Raw genomic sequence first — 18,414 nt, 5'->3', positions numbered from 1 at the left:
TCGGGCTTGTGCAGACAAACAATCTTTAAATCTTTTTCAGCAAACTAATAACATGTAGCTTCTCATATCAGATCTCCCCCTCAAAGTGAGCAACTTTTGGAGATCATTCCGATCATCCACTGGCGTTTGATATTGTTAAATCTTTCAACAATCAGCATCAAGTCATCAGCTATCTGTCAGCACCGGTAAAGAAAAACATATCTTTACGTTTAACCTCGTCACACATCTTCATGAACAACTCGATCATTCAACATCTTTCACTTCGGTTTTCCCTTTCTTGATAACGTGTATCCAAATATACTCTTTGAAGCTCTTCCACATCTTGTTCGCAAATGTTTAAGCATAAGATTCAAAGTTCCAACCTTCATTAATAAACCTCAAATGATCAAATTCTTCACTTCAATGACAAGACTCGTATATTCTTCAATAAGATCAACTCGTTCGAGAATCGTCCCCCTCAACAGAAGTAATCCGCCATTTACTCGTAGCCAACATAGTCAGGATCAAGTCCCTCAGAAAGAAGTAAACGAACAGACACTCGTATCCCACATAGTCAGGTTTCAATCTTTGAACAAATCAATCACCAATCGAAGAACAACTGCAGTCTTGAACTCAGTTAAACGCAGCTTTTCAAACACGAATTACCACCCGAATTGCAGTAATTTTTCAAGAAACCTTGCAAATGTAGGAAGATACAAGCCAAATAATCTCAAATGAAAGTTTTATCTCCCCCTCGATTGATTAACCTTTATGTTTGTTTATACATTCAACAGTTTTTCGCAATTGAATGTTTTGTGATTTTATCAGTTTATTGATTTGTGGTAATCAACTTTTAGGATTAAGTTCTTTGAGTCATTTATCTGTTTATCTTTAGCCATTAAATCACTTATATTTATCAAACCCTAAAACTGGTAATCAATTAGGTTATTATTCAACTAAGCCAATTGTTCGGATTAAGTTCTGACGATCAACAAGGTCAAATATCTAGTCTTTTGATTATAGGTGTAATCAAACGAGTTTTCCAAATAGGTATAATCAATTGGTCTAGTTTGCTTCACAACTTGAAACCCGGAGTTGGTAACTTTTTTCTAATTCTTTTACAACCAAATCTACATTTAATCTGCTTGACATCGTCTGTCCGCCTAGCATAATTAGTTATTAAGTATTGAACTTGATTAACACTTTCCACTGATTCCATGTGGATTCAACATCTTACTTGCCCTTTCTAGTAAATGTATTTTATAAATGTTTTCTATTGACCTTTCGACATCGATCAAAATGGCGCCGTTTCCGGGGAATCAACGCGCAAAGTGCTAGTTTTAGTTTTTATTCTTTTTGCTTTAGTTTAGTTTTTGTTTTTGTTTTTCTTTTATGTTTTTTGTTTGATTTTATGCGGGGTATTCTTGTGTTTCATGTGTGTAGGTAACTCACAATGACTGGGAGTTGGGTCTATGACCCACATGAAGGATATGAGTTCGTGGAAGATGCTGATATGTACCATTCATTTCCATATCATGAACCGCCTTCATACAACCCCTAAAGTTATTACGAGCCAGATAGTTATAATCAAAGATACATCAACCAACATGGCCGTAATAGGCAATACCCGAAATATCCACTGCCTACACCAAACTACCAGGGATATTATGAGTCATGTGAGTATGAAAGTGATGGGCCCGAGACTCCAACGTTTGAGAGTTATAAAAAGGAGGAAAACTATTACTACCATGAACAATCCCAACTGTTATACGAGGAATTCCCTCAATATTATAATCATGGTGGTATATGTCAAGGTAATTATCAGCAAGATCAAAATGATTCCTCGGGTAACAAAGAGGAGTCGATTAAGGATGTGATGGAATTCTGAAAGCAAATGAAGATAGAACAAGAGACTCAGAATAGAAACCAATAGGCTCAAAATAAGGCTTTGAATCAGAGGTTGGCCCTTCAAGAAACGTCTAATGCTGCCCAAGATGAACTGATGAGTCAACTATTTGAAGATGTGGCCCAAATTAAACGAGATCGGAAGCAGTTGGCTAGTTGTGTCGTAGTGAATGATGAAATAATAAATGAAGCTATTGATCTTTCAGAGAATGAATTTGAGGAGGTGGTTGTGGAGAATAATACCACACCAATTCCTTTAGTTACTGAAAAGCCAATGAATGCATCAGTTGTGGTTGCTGATGAGGATGTTGAGGGAGAGGGTCTAGACCTTTTGGAGTACACAGTTGAATGTGTGGATCGAGTTGAAGAAAAAGTACCTTTCAAGAAGAGGAAGATGGAGGTGAAGGATAGTCGGCAAAGTATTAAGAAATTGGCCCATATTGGGTTTAGTTCTTCTGATGTGTGCACCACAAGAAAAAATTATGGACACAACACCTCAACTACCGAGCATACACGGGAAACTCGATGGAAAAATTCTCGGTTCGAACCCGATAAATATTTGATATTTCAAAGATAAGAAAGAGTGTGTGGGCTCGACGTGTAAACCGCCAAGCATATTTTGGAATTCTGAAGGGAAATTTGAATTCACACAGGTTCGGATAGATTCATTGGACATGCTGAACATGACAGGGGAAACAGAGCCTGTAACAACTCAGACTTTCCAAGATTTACTATTTATATTAAAACCCGATCCATTTCTATGCTAGAGAAATTTTATCACTTTTATCGAGTTAATTAAATTATTGTTATATTATTTAATTATTTGTAATTATAACTTTCATGCTTTTGCCAAAATTAGCCCAAACTTAAACTTTAACCCCAATTTGTTTCACCTTCAAACTGCAAGGACCATATTACAATTTATGGTATTATTATTATATTAAAACACACCAACCTTATTACCCAAGATCCAGACCCGACGAACAGTATCCGTATTATTATACCCGTCTACTTTAGGGATGTCTTGAACCTCAATTATCGCATCTAACTTGGAAATTGATTTGTGTATTGTGATTCTCTTACCTTAATCGGCCAACCGACGTAGTTTATTAGGAAAACAAAATCATTATTTATACGAATTGATCGTATTTATACTACTGTATATAACTCGTTTATTGTTACACAAGAATACGAACTTGATAAATCAATTAAACGTGTAGAAACAACTCTTTGAACCTCGCGATCAAAACCCCTATAATCAATTTTATTATCGGTGTCCCTTGTTAGCCGTTCTTGACCCATCTATGTTGTCCACGATCTCGTTCAATTAACCCATCATCAAGCATCCTCTGAGGTAATTGATTATAGCATTACAATCGCCATTGTATCCTTAACGAAAGCCCTAACATAAAACTAGTTAACAATCATCAGATTAATCTAATTGATTGTTGTTAGGGTTTGAGTTAGTTTGATCCGCAGTCGCGTCTGTTTATAATTTATCGTTTGAAGGTTTTAACCATTTTTCTATGTAGCTCAGTTGGTTGCTGTTAAGGTTGCGGAGTGGTAGGTCGCGGGTTGGAGACCCTGCCACCCCGTTTTTGATTATTTTTAGAAGTTATTTTTTTAAAGCTATTTTATGAATAATTAAAATAATAAATCAGTAATTTACAATATTATTTATCAAAACCGACTACAATATTAGTGTTTTCTCGCATCTTTCGTCTGTGTATGTACGTATATGTAAACATATATGTATATATACGTATATATTATATCACGTAAACTAATATAAATGGTTTATATATATATATATATATATATATATATATACAAAAGGTGAACTTTATATATAAATATACTTATATACTTAAATGAACTAATAATATTTAAATATGTATTTTATATAATATTTTATATAATTAAAATATTATATTAAATGTTATAGGGTGCAGTTACTGTACGCTAATGCTTAACGTAAGGTAGGTACGCGAGACCCTCAAAGGCAAAAGACAAAAACCTAAAACGCTCACAAAACCTTAAACGCTCATTAAACGCTCGTTAAACGCTCAAAAACCTTCTTTGTGAAAAAAAGTAAAAAATTGATCGATTAACCATCCAAAACTGTTTTTTCAGTGAAGCAATGATTGATTGGATATGTATTGACGATTCCGAGATGTTTGGATATGATTTCATGGATCGATTCGTGAAAAATGGAATTCGCGTACGTATTTGTACGATAAGCATTAGTGTATTGGATCTTTTCTCAAATGTTATAATATACTTTTAAACGGATTTATAAACTAATAATATAATATAGTTTAATAAAGATCATAACTATCGAACTCTCCTACCCGACCTATTAACTTAGTATCTTCGTACTCTATTATCCTTATTAGGCTTTATCGTCAACGCGTGATCCGCCATCATCATTCTTAATATCCACTTTTCACCTTTGCTCGTCTATTGAGGTGAGTACCACATTCCCCTGTTTTACTTCTTTTTCCACGTTTTGGGGACATATGCGTAAAATATATTTCTCATATATACTTATACTCAAAACTGCAACTATTGTCTTATGTGTTAACAACTTATACCTTACTTATTTATGTGCTTATTTGCTTTATATGCTTCCGCATTCGGAGAGGTCCAACATAATCTCAATCTAGTATGATCATACGCCAGTCGTTAGCCTTTGTGCTTCTCGACATCTCAGTTATACTTGCTCATTTGGTTAATTTGTTATTCTCATATGACTTGTTGCAATTACTTATTCTTATATATACTATATGTACAATTAAACTGGTGTGTCGCTCACTCAATATGTGTTGTTGACAAAATTCTATTTTATACGCATATGCAGGTTATCGTAGAAATTTAATGCATGTTGGTGAAGACTTAGTGAAGAATTTAAGTTAGAAAATAATTAATCAAGATCATTTGTGATATAAGTTGTATGAATATGGATTATGTATTTGTTTGTATTTGATTTATTTGAAAACTTAATTTAATTAATAGATATTGTCATTTAAATAATGTTGCATGATAGTAACCTTGAGATGTGACAATCAGTTCGCGCCCCGGCATTTCCGCCGTAGGTTGGGGTGTGACAGAGCCGAGGTGCGTTAATTACCAAGCTTATTTGAGAATTTCAGTAGGTAAATGTTCCATTAGACCACCATAACCGCCCAATCAGGTAACGGTCCGATTGAAGACCTTAACAAAAACTTAGCGCTGATCGAGAGGCAGACCGGATTTTATTTTCAATTTGTATTTTATTTTTTTTATTTTTTTTGTATTTTGTTTAACCGTTTTATTTCAAGCGTACCACTGTAGCAAAAGTCAAGTGTGGGGATGCCACACATGGAAAAGTCAGAGTTTGCAATGTTTCGGTAAAGAATCATCTTGACATGAGTTGCAGCTACCCAAGGTTCGTTCATACTTTGCTACGGTTGATTCAGGTACGTGTATATTTTTGTTGTATTTGAACTTTGTGGGTGTAGTTCACTATAAACCCTCACAAGACCTTACTCGTCCACTTGGGCTACCGGGGGGTTTAAAGGGCTTGTTGCATATGCTAAATGCAATCGTGATTCCTACGAAAGTGAGTTAGGTATTTTAACGTATTTACTCTTTTAACAAATTTAATTATGAAATTTATTTAACTCAGATCGGTAATTAAAATCAACACTTTTGCAAACAGTTTAAAAAGCATATTCTAATATTGTGAGAAGCATGCTTCTACACGTGTGAGAGTTTGCAGATACTGTTGAGTGAGTTGAGGAGACAGGTTCGTCTAGGCCGACACAAGTGCACATGAGTTACCTATATCAGGTGATTTTGTTTTCATAATTTTCTTTGTTTTTCTAGTTTGTTTGTTAAAAGTATAATTGTATAAATTGTTATGACCATCACATTAAGCCCGGTTTTAAAATTTTTAATCAGTCAATTTTAACCCCATCCTCAATAATATATTTTTATTGCTATATTTTTATTGCTAAATTTTGACAATTTTGACTTTGACCCTTTAGTCAAAGTCTGGATAAGAACTACTGATGATTCGTTAGGGATGGGTGATTCGTTATGCGGTTATAACGAACGGGACTCTTTCGTGTAACTTGATAACGAATCATCCCTTAATTCGTTAACCACCCATTCGTAAAATAAGATAACGAATCTGATGATTCGTTACAGGCTCATTCGTTTAATAAGATAACGAATCTGATGATTCGTTACAGGCTCATTCGCTAAATAAGATAACGAATCTGGAATGACGAATCTGATGGTAATAAGGGACGAATCTGGATAACGAACCAAGGAAGATTATATAACGAATTAGACAGTGTTGTGATAACGAATTAGGCTTAATTCGTTATAGCAAACAAGTTGGCGAATTAAATAATAATTTAAAATCGTAGTGGAAAATGTGATAAGACGGTTAATGGAAAATGTGATAAGACAGCTCGACCCCAGCCAGGGGCTCTGCCCCTTGGACCCTGCTAGGGGTTGCCGCCCCTAAACCCCGCTGCCAGGGGCGGTGCCCCCGGACCCCCGTCCGTTGAAGGTTATAATTAGACTAGAGACGCGATATGGGTAGTGATAGATAATTGATACGTGTAATTGTTATACAGTTAGTCGTGCACAGCTCAAGAAGGGGATTACCATAAACGGTGAACGTAACCGCATTCAGGTGAGTTTCTAGCCCCATTTCCTTATTATGTTTTCGGGGCTGTGTGCATACTCGATGTGATAGTTAATACACTTACCTTAAATGGTAAGTGTATGCCATGTACGATTTATATGTTATGTATGTGTATCTTAAATGTGAATGAAAGCTTGTCGGTACGTAAACGATCTTCGGATATTGCACGTGCTAACAAGGGAGGTATGTTTATGATAGATGGATGTGTATGATAGATATATGTACAACATATGAATATGTATAAATGATTAAAGAAAGTATGTATGTTATGGGAATGTATAGACAGTATGTACGAAGATGAAGAAAGAGGGATCAGACCCTAATAATATCTGAGATAGAGAAGAAAGGGATCAGACCCTAATAATATCTGAGATAGATAAGTAAAAAGGGATCAGACCCTAATAATATCTGAGATAGACAAGAAAGGGATCAGACCCTAATAATATCTGAGATAGGCAAAGGAAAGAGAGATCAGACCCTAATAATATCTGAGATAGAAAAGGAAGGGATCGGACCCTAATAATATCTGAGATAGAAAACGACAATAATTTATTTAGTATGAAAGTAATAAAGTATGAACGTATGTATGAACCTATGTAATGAAAGTAAATTAGTAAAGTAACGATTATGTGTTTTCGGATGCATAATCGAAGGTAAGTGTATGTACGGTATAATGTGAGATTAACTAGAACTCACTCAGCGTAGCTAACTTTTAGTATGCACGCAGGTTAACAGATTGAGACAGCTGGTTTGAGATGGACACATGGCAGGTTTGAAGAGGCTGGCATCTGAAGATTTGTCATGATGTTTTGATATTATCATTTATATTATGTTTTAAAGACAAGTTAAGAATGTTTGTAATGAATGGATGACTATTATTAATACTCCGCGAAAGTTTTAATTAACTCTGATATTTAGAACTCCGTTTATGAGTAAATCCAACACCATAGTATGGCTACCGGTAACGGGGCCTTACACGTTAGCCTTATCCATTTTGCCTGATTTTTAACCCATAAAAAGCTCATTGCTTTTGATGTGCTAAAAATAGTCAATAAATATTAACTAAATTAAACAAGTAATAAAAACTAGACCTAAGACTCAACTAAACAAAACACCGACAAGTGAACCGGTCAATTGTATTAAAGCTAAGTAAGTCCGGAATATCGAACCCACAGGACTTTATAAATTACGTTAATTAACTAATTAGACTCGACTTACGACACGACTATTTATTATTAATGTTTTAAGGGGGATTTTAAAACTAATATTAAACTAAGAAAACAAATAAACAAGTAAACGAGAAACAAGAAATCAAACACAAGATTGGAACCAATAAGAGAAGGAATCTACCTGGGTAAGAATCCCATGCATCAACAATCATCAAGCAATGGACAAATAACATGATTATGGAAACTGATTTCTAAACGTATTCATCTAACAAACTCTAAGGACCTTTGACTGAATCAAATGAAATCCCAAAAAACAATTATTAGATTATTAAGCAATCAGTATTATTGATTTCCGCAAAGTCATCAATTAGAGTTAATTAATAGTATCTAAAGCAAGCAATCTTACGAAACACTAAATCCTAGATAACTTGATAAGCTAACATGACATCATGAACATGGATCAACACAATAAGCAAGAATATTGTCACTAACTATCCTAGCATGCAATTGACCAAGACACATGAACAACTCCTCACCTTACAGCTATTGGAATTTAGCAAAGCATTTAAAACCCTAACCAACAATTAACAAGCTTCTATGATCTAATAGGCCTATTCAACCATAATAATCAAAACACCAAGTAATGATTAAACATAAACCCTAAATCTAAAGAACACAATTAAAAGATAAAAGATCTATGTGAAGCAATAGTTAATAATCAATCAAGATAATAAATACTTATACGCATCATGAAAACAAAACCAAGTCTTTACTATTAAATAACGAAATCCATAATCAAACAATAGTCCAAAGCAAGAATCAAGTCTCGAACATGTTCATCAAACCTAGGTAGACATGAAGTCTAGCCTAGAATCATTATTAAAAACAATCCTAAACAAGTATTAAAAACAAAGAGGAAAGACATGACAAATAATGAACAAGGAACGAAAGTTAGAGCGATAAAACCCTTTGCGATTGATCCTTGAACACCCAGATGAAAGAACTCTTGATCCTCCTTGGTTCCTAGCTTCAAATCACCTTCAAACCCTTAATAATTCTCTCAAAATCGGCTGGTGGCTTAAGGTTGTGTCAGGTTTAAGTTAAAGGTGTTTAAATAGCGAAAACAAGGCTCGACAATAAGTAAAAACGAAATAATTTTAGTCCAGTTGTGCCTAGGCGTCGCGCCTAGGGCATTTGGCCTTTCCCCTTGGCGCGGCGCGGCGTGCTCTTCTATGGGGGCAGGTCTGTCTGACCGGTTCTCTGCTCTGGTTCTTCCTGGCGCGTTCCGGATCTCCGTTTCGGCTCGTTTTAGCTCGTTTTTCGCCCTTTTTAATCACGATCAAATCCCGGAACCTACGAAACATAAAAACGTTGATAGCATACAAATCTCGACTAAAAACGAACAAAAACTAATAAAATATTAATTAAAATATACACGGGAAATATAAATATTTAGCATTATATCAGCTTTAATCTCACCGATTACGCCACTTATAATCAAACCATATTAAAAAGAACTAAATAAAACCATCTAAATAAACTCCAAAAATAAAAATACAATTTTTTACTTCTTTGAAACTCATTAAAAACCATTCAATATAAAGTTATAAACCACACTGAATCAAATAAAAACTAACACTACAAATATTAAGAAATAATTATTTCTTTCACACAGATGCGTTTCAATGTGTTATGTTTATGAATCATAATATTTTTTTTACATAATCGGAACTTGTTACTAAGTCCAACATACGATTTTGAAACCAACGATTGAACTTAAATAACTAAATGATTTGAACAATGATTTACTTTCTTCTCTTTCTTAAAACAAAATGATTTGAATTATGCTATAATTATCGTTAGTTTTAAAATCATATTGAACAATTATATAATTCATATTTAATGAAACCAGCTATATATACTTTAAATAATGATTTAAAACAATGATTTGAACAATGATTTGGAGAAGAAAGCAGATGCATGGATATATATTTAATCACTAAATAATTTTAAAATCATATTGAACAATTATATAATTCATATTAATTGAAACCGGCTATATATTTAAATAATGATTTAAAACAATGATTTGAACAATGATTTGGAGAAGAAAGCAGATGCATGAATATATATTTAATCACTAAATAAAAGAAAGAGGAAAAAAACCTAATTTAGTAAATACTTTGAGAGTCACCTATTTTAATAAATAAAATTTCCTCAAACCTCATTATGGTAAAAAAACTCGATGGATCAGTGTCCTTTTTTTATTATATTTTTTGGGTGCTGCTAAATGTACCCCCACCTTACTCTACTCTTACTAAATATACCCCCCTTGAACTTATTACATAAATTACAATTAGCTTTTAACATTATTTATATACATATTAGTCCCTACAACATTACTTTCATTTGATAACCTTCATTACATATATCAAATTAAAAACTATCAAGTATTACAATTATTTTATTTTTTTAATATTAATATTTTTAATATTAATATTATAAATATTTATAATATCTTTTTTTAATTTTAATAGTATATATATTTATAATATCCTTATTTTACCAGTTTATCTTTTACAAAATAAACCCAAAACCCAAAACCCTAAACCCAAAACCCTAAACCCAAAACCCGAAACCCGAAACCCTAAACCCTAAAACCTAAACCCTAAACTCGAAACCGAACCCTAAACCCTAAACCCTAAACCCGAACCCTAAACCCTAAACCTGAAACTGAACCCTAAACCCTAAAACCGAAACCATAAACCTGAAACCGAACCCGAAACCTGAACCCTAAATCCTAAAACCGAAACCCTAAACCCGAAACTCGAAACCGAACCCTAAACCCTAAATCCGAAACCCAAAACCCAAAACCCTAAACTCGAAATCATAAAAAGAAAACGCAAACTTGTAAAAAAATAATATTAAATCCTTACTTTTGTGCTAATTTAGTAATTATATTATTTCAAGGGTTAATATGAAAGTTGGTTTTTCCAATGGGGGGTATGACAAGCAACCAGGGGGGTACATTTAGCCTAACCCTATTTTTTTGATGTTTTCATTTAATTAGTAATCACATTCACCTTTTTTCATTTTCATTATTATAGTTTGATCAAACTCATTTTCACTAGTTACCTTGCACGACTAAACTCGAACAGGTGAACAAACTAATTGAAGTTCACAAATTGCATTCATAACAGTTGCACATCAAACATTCCAAATGAAAGAAAGATAACAAAGAAAAATCTCATAACTTTCTTCCGGGTGCTCCCTCTCTCATCTATTTTTAATAAACATACCCCCTTCCTCAAGTTTTACATTAACACAATTTAGACCTTTTGTTTGTTTCTTTTGTCATTTTGTTATCTTTTATTATCATTATTATTTTATAAAAGCATTTTTTTTCTATTTTTATTTACAATTTTTTTTTTCAATTTATCTTTTTATGTATTTTTAAAAGCCTTTAATAAAAATATATTTCTTCTTACTTAGAAAAATGTTTTTTTTTCTTATCTAAAAAACGTTATTTTTTTGTTTTAAAAAAATGTTTTTTTTTCTATACTTGTTTTAATCTTTTTGGAGAACCATTTTTTTAAAAAAAATTAAGAGATAGTTTACATTCTTTTATATAAAATAGTATTATTTTTTATATATAAAAAGGTTAAATAACATACAACTTGATAAAAAAAATTGTCTATTTTCTAATGTAACATTAATCTCATGTATCCAAACCTAACAAAATTATTTTGAATGCATTTTATAAAAAAATAAAATAAATAAAGTAATAAACTAGCTAGAGAAAACATACAAAACTTTTTAGTACATGTAAAAAAATAAAGAAACTTTTAGTAAGATCTTAAAGAAATAAAATAATAAAATCAATAACAAAAGTATATAAAAAACTGTACAATAAAACTTAATAGTTTTTTGTTTGATATTTTGAGAGAAATATAAAATAAAATAAAAGGGACTAAAATGTCAATTACAAATGTTAAGAGAAAATGAAAGTTCAGGAGGGTGTATGGATAGCAATTGAGGGGGGTACGTTTAGTCTAACCTCTTCCTTAATTGGTAACAAATTAAGGAAATAACAAAAAAGTAGCAACTAAACAAAATGTCTCCAAAACTTCAAATTCTCATAACCATAAATAACGAAAAGATAAAGCTGAATCCCGAAGAGAGCATTTATATGTGGTAACGGTACGATACTACCTATAGTGACATCTCTAGTAGCAACCAAACCAATGCCCCAAACTCTAATGACTCCGTAATCCGTATGTGTATTCACTGAAAAGTGTGCTTCCATCCACACTCCAGCTTAGACTTGTGCAGTATATCACCTAAAATAAATAAATAAATCACCACAAAAAATAATGTTTGCCAATCGAAGACTGAAACATGACTTCACCTAAGGCAACCATTCGAGTAAATGAATGTTTGACATCACCGAAAACCCTCAAATTTAAAATTTAATTACATGATGAATATCTTTTGAAATAATGCATGAAGACAAGTATAAGAAAAGTGATGTTTCACAATAATAGAGGAGGCCAAGCTTGCTAGCTTGATACACAAATACAGAATTTCAGCTTTGATTCACGTAGGCCTGTTGGGCCTTATCATGCTCGTGGGTAAAAACTAAATAATTTTCACATACTTTTAACTAGTGGTGAAAATAAAAGTTTCTTTGAACCGGAACCGGTTTCAACCCGATCATACCCGATGGTTCGTAACCGGTTTTAAAATATGAGCCAAGGACCAGTTGGTAACCGATCGTTTTCTAGTTTGCTTATTAATTAAACTAGTTTTAGAACCCGTGTAACACACGGTATTATCCAAATTATAAAATTACAAGTAACAAAAATAATTAAATCTATACTTGTATATACTATGTGTATATAGATTAATTTTATTTATATCACAAAATGATTTTTTTTAAATGAACTTAAAAAAAATACACGTGCAAAAACGTACCTGAGAAAGCTTCTTTTATTGAAACTTTCATTGTCAGTATCATATATGTATAATTGAAATAATTCAGGAAGAAGACTTCTCATATAATAATAGTTCTGTCCACTCAACCCAAATACTGAATGAGTGTTACATTTATTGATATATTTATCAATTTACAACCCATAGAAGGAAAGAAGAACATTAAATTATATCGACGGATGTTCTTCAATAACTATGTTTTTCTGAGCTAAACCATGAAAAAGATTTTGATGAGTCTGACAACATAAAAAATAACATGTTAATTAATTTTGTGAATATTTTACTTCATATGAGCATAGTTTTACATGACATGGTTCCTATACAGCGTTTTGAATTCTGATCACCTTTAAAGAAAAAGTTAAATCTTACATAAATGTTTCAAATTTGATTGAAGTTAGAAGCATTGATAGGCTTAGGGTGGCATGTCGTAAGTATTCACTATCTATTCCTAAATTTTAATAGTCGAGGGAAAAATAATCAATTTACCAAATCTCGAACCTTTTAATTTTTTCCAAAAGTGTCATTGAAAATAAATTTGAAACCCAAATCATGTTTAAAATTCTAACTTTTATCTGTTTGACATTTTCAAATCAACAATTTGAACTCGTAACAAATTTGACGATAAATTTATTTGCATTCTCAAACTTTTAAAAATACTCAGATTTCTCGTTTTGACCCACAACAAATTTTGACTCAATATAGTTAACTTGTACCAAACAATCTATTTACCAATTTTTGACTTTAAAAACCAAGTTATAATCTTCAATAATATACATAGTAATATATGATAAAGATAACATTTGAAATTATATACTCTTTTCAATCTTTAACAAACATGATTGTTAATTTTTGAATTTCACAAAGTATTTTGAAATATGTAGTAAAATAATACGTTAATATTTATTTTTATAAAAATATATAAATATAATATAAATAAAATATAAAAGTAAAGTGAATATAGATATATATTAAGGTCAATCAAGATCCTAGTTTTGAAGGGAAAAAAGTTGTGAGGTTTAACCACAATATGACATGTGTCACAATTATATTTCTTTACTAGAATAGGTAGATACCGGATTGTTCTGGTTTTTTACTTGTTAATCGATCCGGTCTATACCCGAACCGGTTCAATCGAGTAGGGCTTTTTACCTTGAAAACTGGTTAATACCCAAACCGGTTTTTGTTCTAACTCCGTAGGGCTTTATGTATTACGAAGTACCCTCTTGACAACCTCCAACTTGTTTGACTAGCTAGTTTCATTTTGAATTTGTTACACATTGAATTGTTTTATTTGCTGTCGTCGAAAAATATTTTTTTTATATAATAATTGTAAATTCGAACACTTTTAAACTGGATTGTTGTAAATTCAGTGTGACTAATAATGTGCTTCATCTTGTTATAAAGAAGCTAAATGACAACATTTTGGAATCTAAAGATGCAAAAGACTTATGGCCTCATAACTTCTAAAAAAAGAATTACACTTGGAACACTATGGTTAAGTTTTCGTATTAGCTTTTTTGACATATATGGTCATTCCTTCTGATAAGCTACTTGAAAATCACACGATTATGAGCCTCTATTGTCCTCTTGACTTAAATCCACAATCGTTTGATAGCCAGATGAGATCAAAAACATGTTTTATCGCATAAAGATGATATAATCTACGGTGGTGGTCTTCGCGGTAATTACAACAAAAGTGTTTTAAAGTGAAATGCATGTTGACAACGTAGGATGGGTTACGGGCTTGATCTTTGGGCTAATGGGCTTGGATATATATTTATATAATAATATTACTCAAACCTCGCATGCGACAAATAAAACTCGCCCCCCCCCCCCTCGCCCCTATTAATTGCCCCATTGTGCATGCCCTATCTAATCCATTGGTCATATTCTTCTTGGGGATTGCTAACACCACTTCACCACACGTACCAAATTTGGTTCGGTACCAATGAGGGTGGGGTAGTGTTCCTGATCGGTAGCAAACCCACTTTTACATCATGTCCCGACTCATTTCGATCCATTCCTAGGGCCCTTATATTCACTTACTTATTTTTCTTATCTTCCTCATCTCGTAATGTGTTGCATACTAGCCTCGACATCCATATCACTATGCGTTTCAGCGTCTTCCTTTTTGTAATGCTTTTTATTATTATGCGACTCGATCGGATGATTGTCTAACTAATTTGATTCACCATGCTAAGAATTTTCTAAATTTAACATTGTTGATACTTAATAAGCTTTGTTATTAACAAATAAAAATTTTCCTTTTTAAGTTAATATGGATAAAGTCATACTCTATGGTCTTGTTTTAGAAAAACAATAAAAGGAATCCATATACACAAATTTTCTTCATGAACGTACTGTACTCTGACAGACATTATATTCTTCAATTTGTTGTTTGAATAAGTTTTTCTTTCAAACCCTAGGTTTAAAGCTAAGCTCAAATCGGCCAGATTTCAAGTGTTCCGTTGAGGTAATTAATTAATTAATGTTGTGATTGGATTGCACACTGCTAGCTTTGGGGATGCTAGATTTTGATCAACCAACATATTATTTGATTTTATAACATGCTTTGCAGCTCACAGATGATACCTATTATGCTTTTCTAGAAAACACATTGTTGTCCTCCTGTTTATTGTATTGTATTGTACCAACAACTTAATTCTCTGCTTATTTAGAGATAGATATATGGGTGGGTTCATGTATCTATATCTATATATATGTATATTTGCTAGTAATTGTTGCGTTGTTATTCGATTGCAGATTGGTTAAAATATGGGCAAGACAAAGGAACGCGCTTGGGGATGCACAGAGGAACCATGTAACAAACTAAAATACGCAGACGGACCGAACAAGAAACTAAAACAGGCGAAAAAGGTTGGGGGAAAACTAATTTCCACATAATTAGCTCATATATCTTTTCTTTATTGAAAATTTTTCTTTAGTTTTCTGTTATTGCAGTTTTTAACTTGTTTTAGTTTTACTGCGATTTCCAGCTCTTCATTTCAGTTATACACTGCGTGTAGACTAACTAGCATGTATTGCTTTATATGTGTAGTTACCTGTTGATGATGATTATGATGATGGTTATTTACAACCCGTAGACCCCAAAGATGATCAATGTGAGCTGGTTGAACATGTGTCAGATTCGGTATATATCTTTCTGCCTCTCAGTTATTCCTGTATTGATGTTATAACAGGCAATTTAGGCCTGAATAGACAAAACTTGGTGAATTTTTGGCTTTTGTTAAGTCTGTTTGTTGAAATAACAGTTCCAAACATACGTTAGAACTTAGAACGTGCTTAATGGTTTATGGGTCAATACGGGACGGGACGGGTCGGCTCGGGTCTGGTTGAATTTTATATACACTTTTCGAAACATCTTAAATATTATATGCATCCTTCTTTAATGGTAAAAATACCAGACTTACACATTTTAATATATTTCGATAAAACACCATTTACCCTTAATTTTCTGAAAACTTAAAATTTAAAATTTTCATATTTGCCCGTCATTTAACTCAGTTTCTGACCTTTTTTTTGTTTATTTCACTGCATAAATACGTTGCGATTTTCTGAATTTAGTTATTGCGACTTCTGGTGTTATTTTATAGTTTTTTATGCGATTTGATGCAGCTTTTTACTTCAATTTCTAGCAACAGCTATTCATTCCAGTTATACTTTGTATGTAGACTTAACATGTATTGCTTTATCTTTGTAGTCACTTGATGATGATGACGACAACGACGACAATGATGACGATGATTATGATTATGTTGATGATGATGACAACGCCGACGACGATGGTGGTGGTGGTGGTGCTAACATGAAAATTGAAACGACAGCCACACCAAACGACTTGTGTTGTGCGTTACAAGGGTTGACTGATGTTCAAAAGTTGGATATGAGGGATATGGGATTTCAATCTATTCTCTCATTTAACATAGACAACATACCGCCGGGATTGGGGCATTGGTTGTTAGTCAATTGTGATCATCAACGGAACCAGTTAAACGTTGGCACCCATGTAATTGAAATAACACCTTCAAAGGTTCGTGATGTTTTGGGAGTGCCTATGGGGGAAATTCCCGTATATGAAAATAAACGGGGGAAAAAGATCGATATTATTAGAAAAGAATGGAGGAAACAGTCCTTTCGTTATCCTGCTATAATATTTGTTAAACATGTCGTTGAAAAACTTAAATCATATACGGGAGGTGGAACACTTTTCAAGCTTAACTTTCTTGTTATCTTCAACTCTATCATGGGTGAGACAGCTAAGAGTTACAACGTGAATCAAAAGTTTCTTTCATCAATCAAGAATGAAGCCGACATATCTAATATGGACTGGTGCAGTTATATCATAACTTGCTTGAAGAGAACCAAAGAAGGGTGGAATGGTAAAGAGCCCTATAATGGCCCGCTGACTTTTCTTGCGGTACGTTTGTTTATAATAGCCGAATATCATATGTATAGAATAGATTGTGTTTGTATTGGAATATGATTCATTTCCTAAAATAGAGGAAGGATCTAGTTTATATAAGTTGCTTAACATGAATAAAGTAATATGATTTTCATAACACGACAGGTATTATACGCACACGACCAACAACTGAGGCGTAGTCCTGAAAAGGCAATCACTCCTGCAATACAATATGTTACCACTACTTTTTTGGTTGATCTTGAGGGTTCCATGCATGTTGACGGACTGTGTTCGAATGATAACATTCAAGAGGACAATCATTTAACTCAATATGTTGAAGATACATTTCAATTCGATTATCAGTTACGGTTACCCATCAGCCCACCAGGTGCTCGATCACTGTCTGAAGAGCAAACTCAAACTGATGAAGGTCAAACTGCTATTGACCAAAATGTAAGTGTTTATGTACCGCAAGACAATGAAGATGGATATCAAATTCAGTCAACTGATTCTGCATTGAACCTAAAGTTACCCATCGGCCTGCCAAATGCTCATTCACTGTCTGGATTATCAGCTAATCTAGTCCATTGCAACCAACTTGAGCCGCCTAGAGACAAGAAGGTAAGTCATGCATTGCACACTATCTAATGTTTTAATCTACCTTGTAAATGCTTAAACACCAATACAGTTTCAACAACTTGAAAGTAAATTACATCAAATAATTATATACTTTTTTATGATGGCTAACACGTTTTTCTTTATCTTTGTAGGCGCACGTTATTGTTATTGATGATGATGATGACGTAATCTTAGACCCCAAGCAGAAACGTTCTGTATGTATGTTTCCTTACCTCTCAATTATGTTATGCATTTCTGTGATTGATATTGGAAAAGGCAATTAAGCCCCAAATGGACAAAAACCAGGTCATTTTTGGCTTTTTTATTGGTGAAAAAACATTTCCAAACAGGCTAGAATAAAGAAAGTGCTTAATAGTTTACGGGCCAAAGTTGTTTGGCCAGGTCTGGTTGTAGTTAGGTTGATTATTTTGATTCTAGAGATTACTTATGTTATGTAATAAATTCTAAGATTGCGTTTCTTGACTGACCCGCTAGTTTATTTCATAGGTGGAAAAGTTCTCAACTAGTGAAAGTGGCATGGTTTGCGTTCAAGGCTACACAGTTAAACAGAGTTCAAGTCATTTTGAAGAAACATGGTGATATTGCAGCCGATTGTGTATTGAAAACAG

At 33.0% G+C, this 18,414-nt stretch overlaps 1 protein-coding gene across 1 annotated transcript in view; it reads left to right on the top strand.

The window, feature by feature from the left end:
• The first annotated feature begins 2,158 nt into the window (after window positions 1-2,158).
• The window catches only part of LOC143552439 (uncharacterized), a 38,742-nt gene continuing 22,486 nt past the window's right edge, over window positions 2,159-18,414 (top strand). Inside the window, exons 1-4 of the mRNA XM_077042661.1 lie at window positions 2,159-2,328; window positions 15,508-15,565; window positions 15,803-15,895; window positions 16,466-17,182. Of these exons, the coding sequence (XP_076898776.1) occupies window positions 2,159-2,328; window positions 15,508-15,565; window positions 15,803-15,895; window positions 16,466-17,182 (1,038 nt within the window). The remainder of the gene's footprint in view (window positions 2,329-15,507; window positions 15,566-15,802; window positions 15,896-16,465; window positions 17,183-18,414) is intronic.

This window comes from Bidens hawaiensis, unplaced genomic scaffold, assembly GCF_021521415.1.
Source record: "Bidens hawaiensis isolate Kalapana, Puna unplaced genomic scaffold, B.hawaiensis_p1.1 tig00016869_1, whole genome shotgun sequence".
Classification (NCBI taxonomy): domain Eukaryota; kingdom Viridiplantae; phylum Streptophyta; class Magnoliopsida; order Asterales; family Asteraceae; genus Bidens; species Bidens hawaiensis.
Note: the sequence above shows the minus strand (reverse complement) of the source record. Positions and strands in the feature narration are given on the sequence as shown.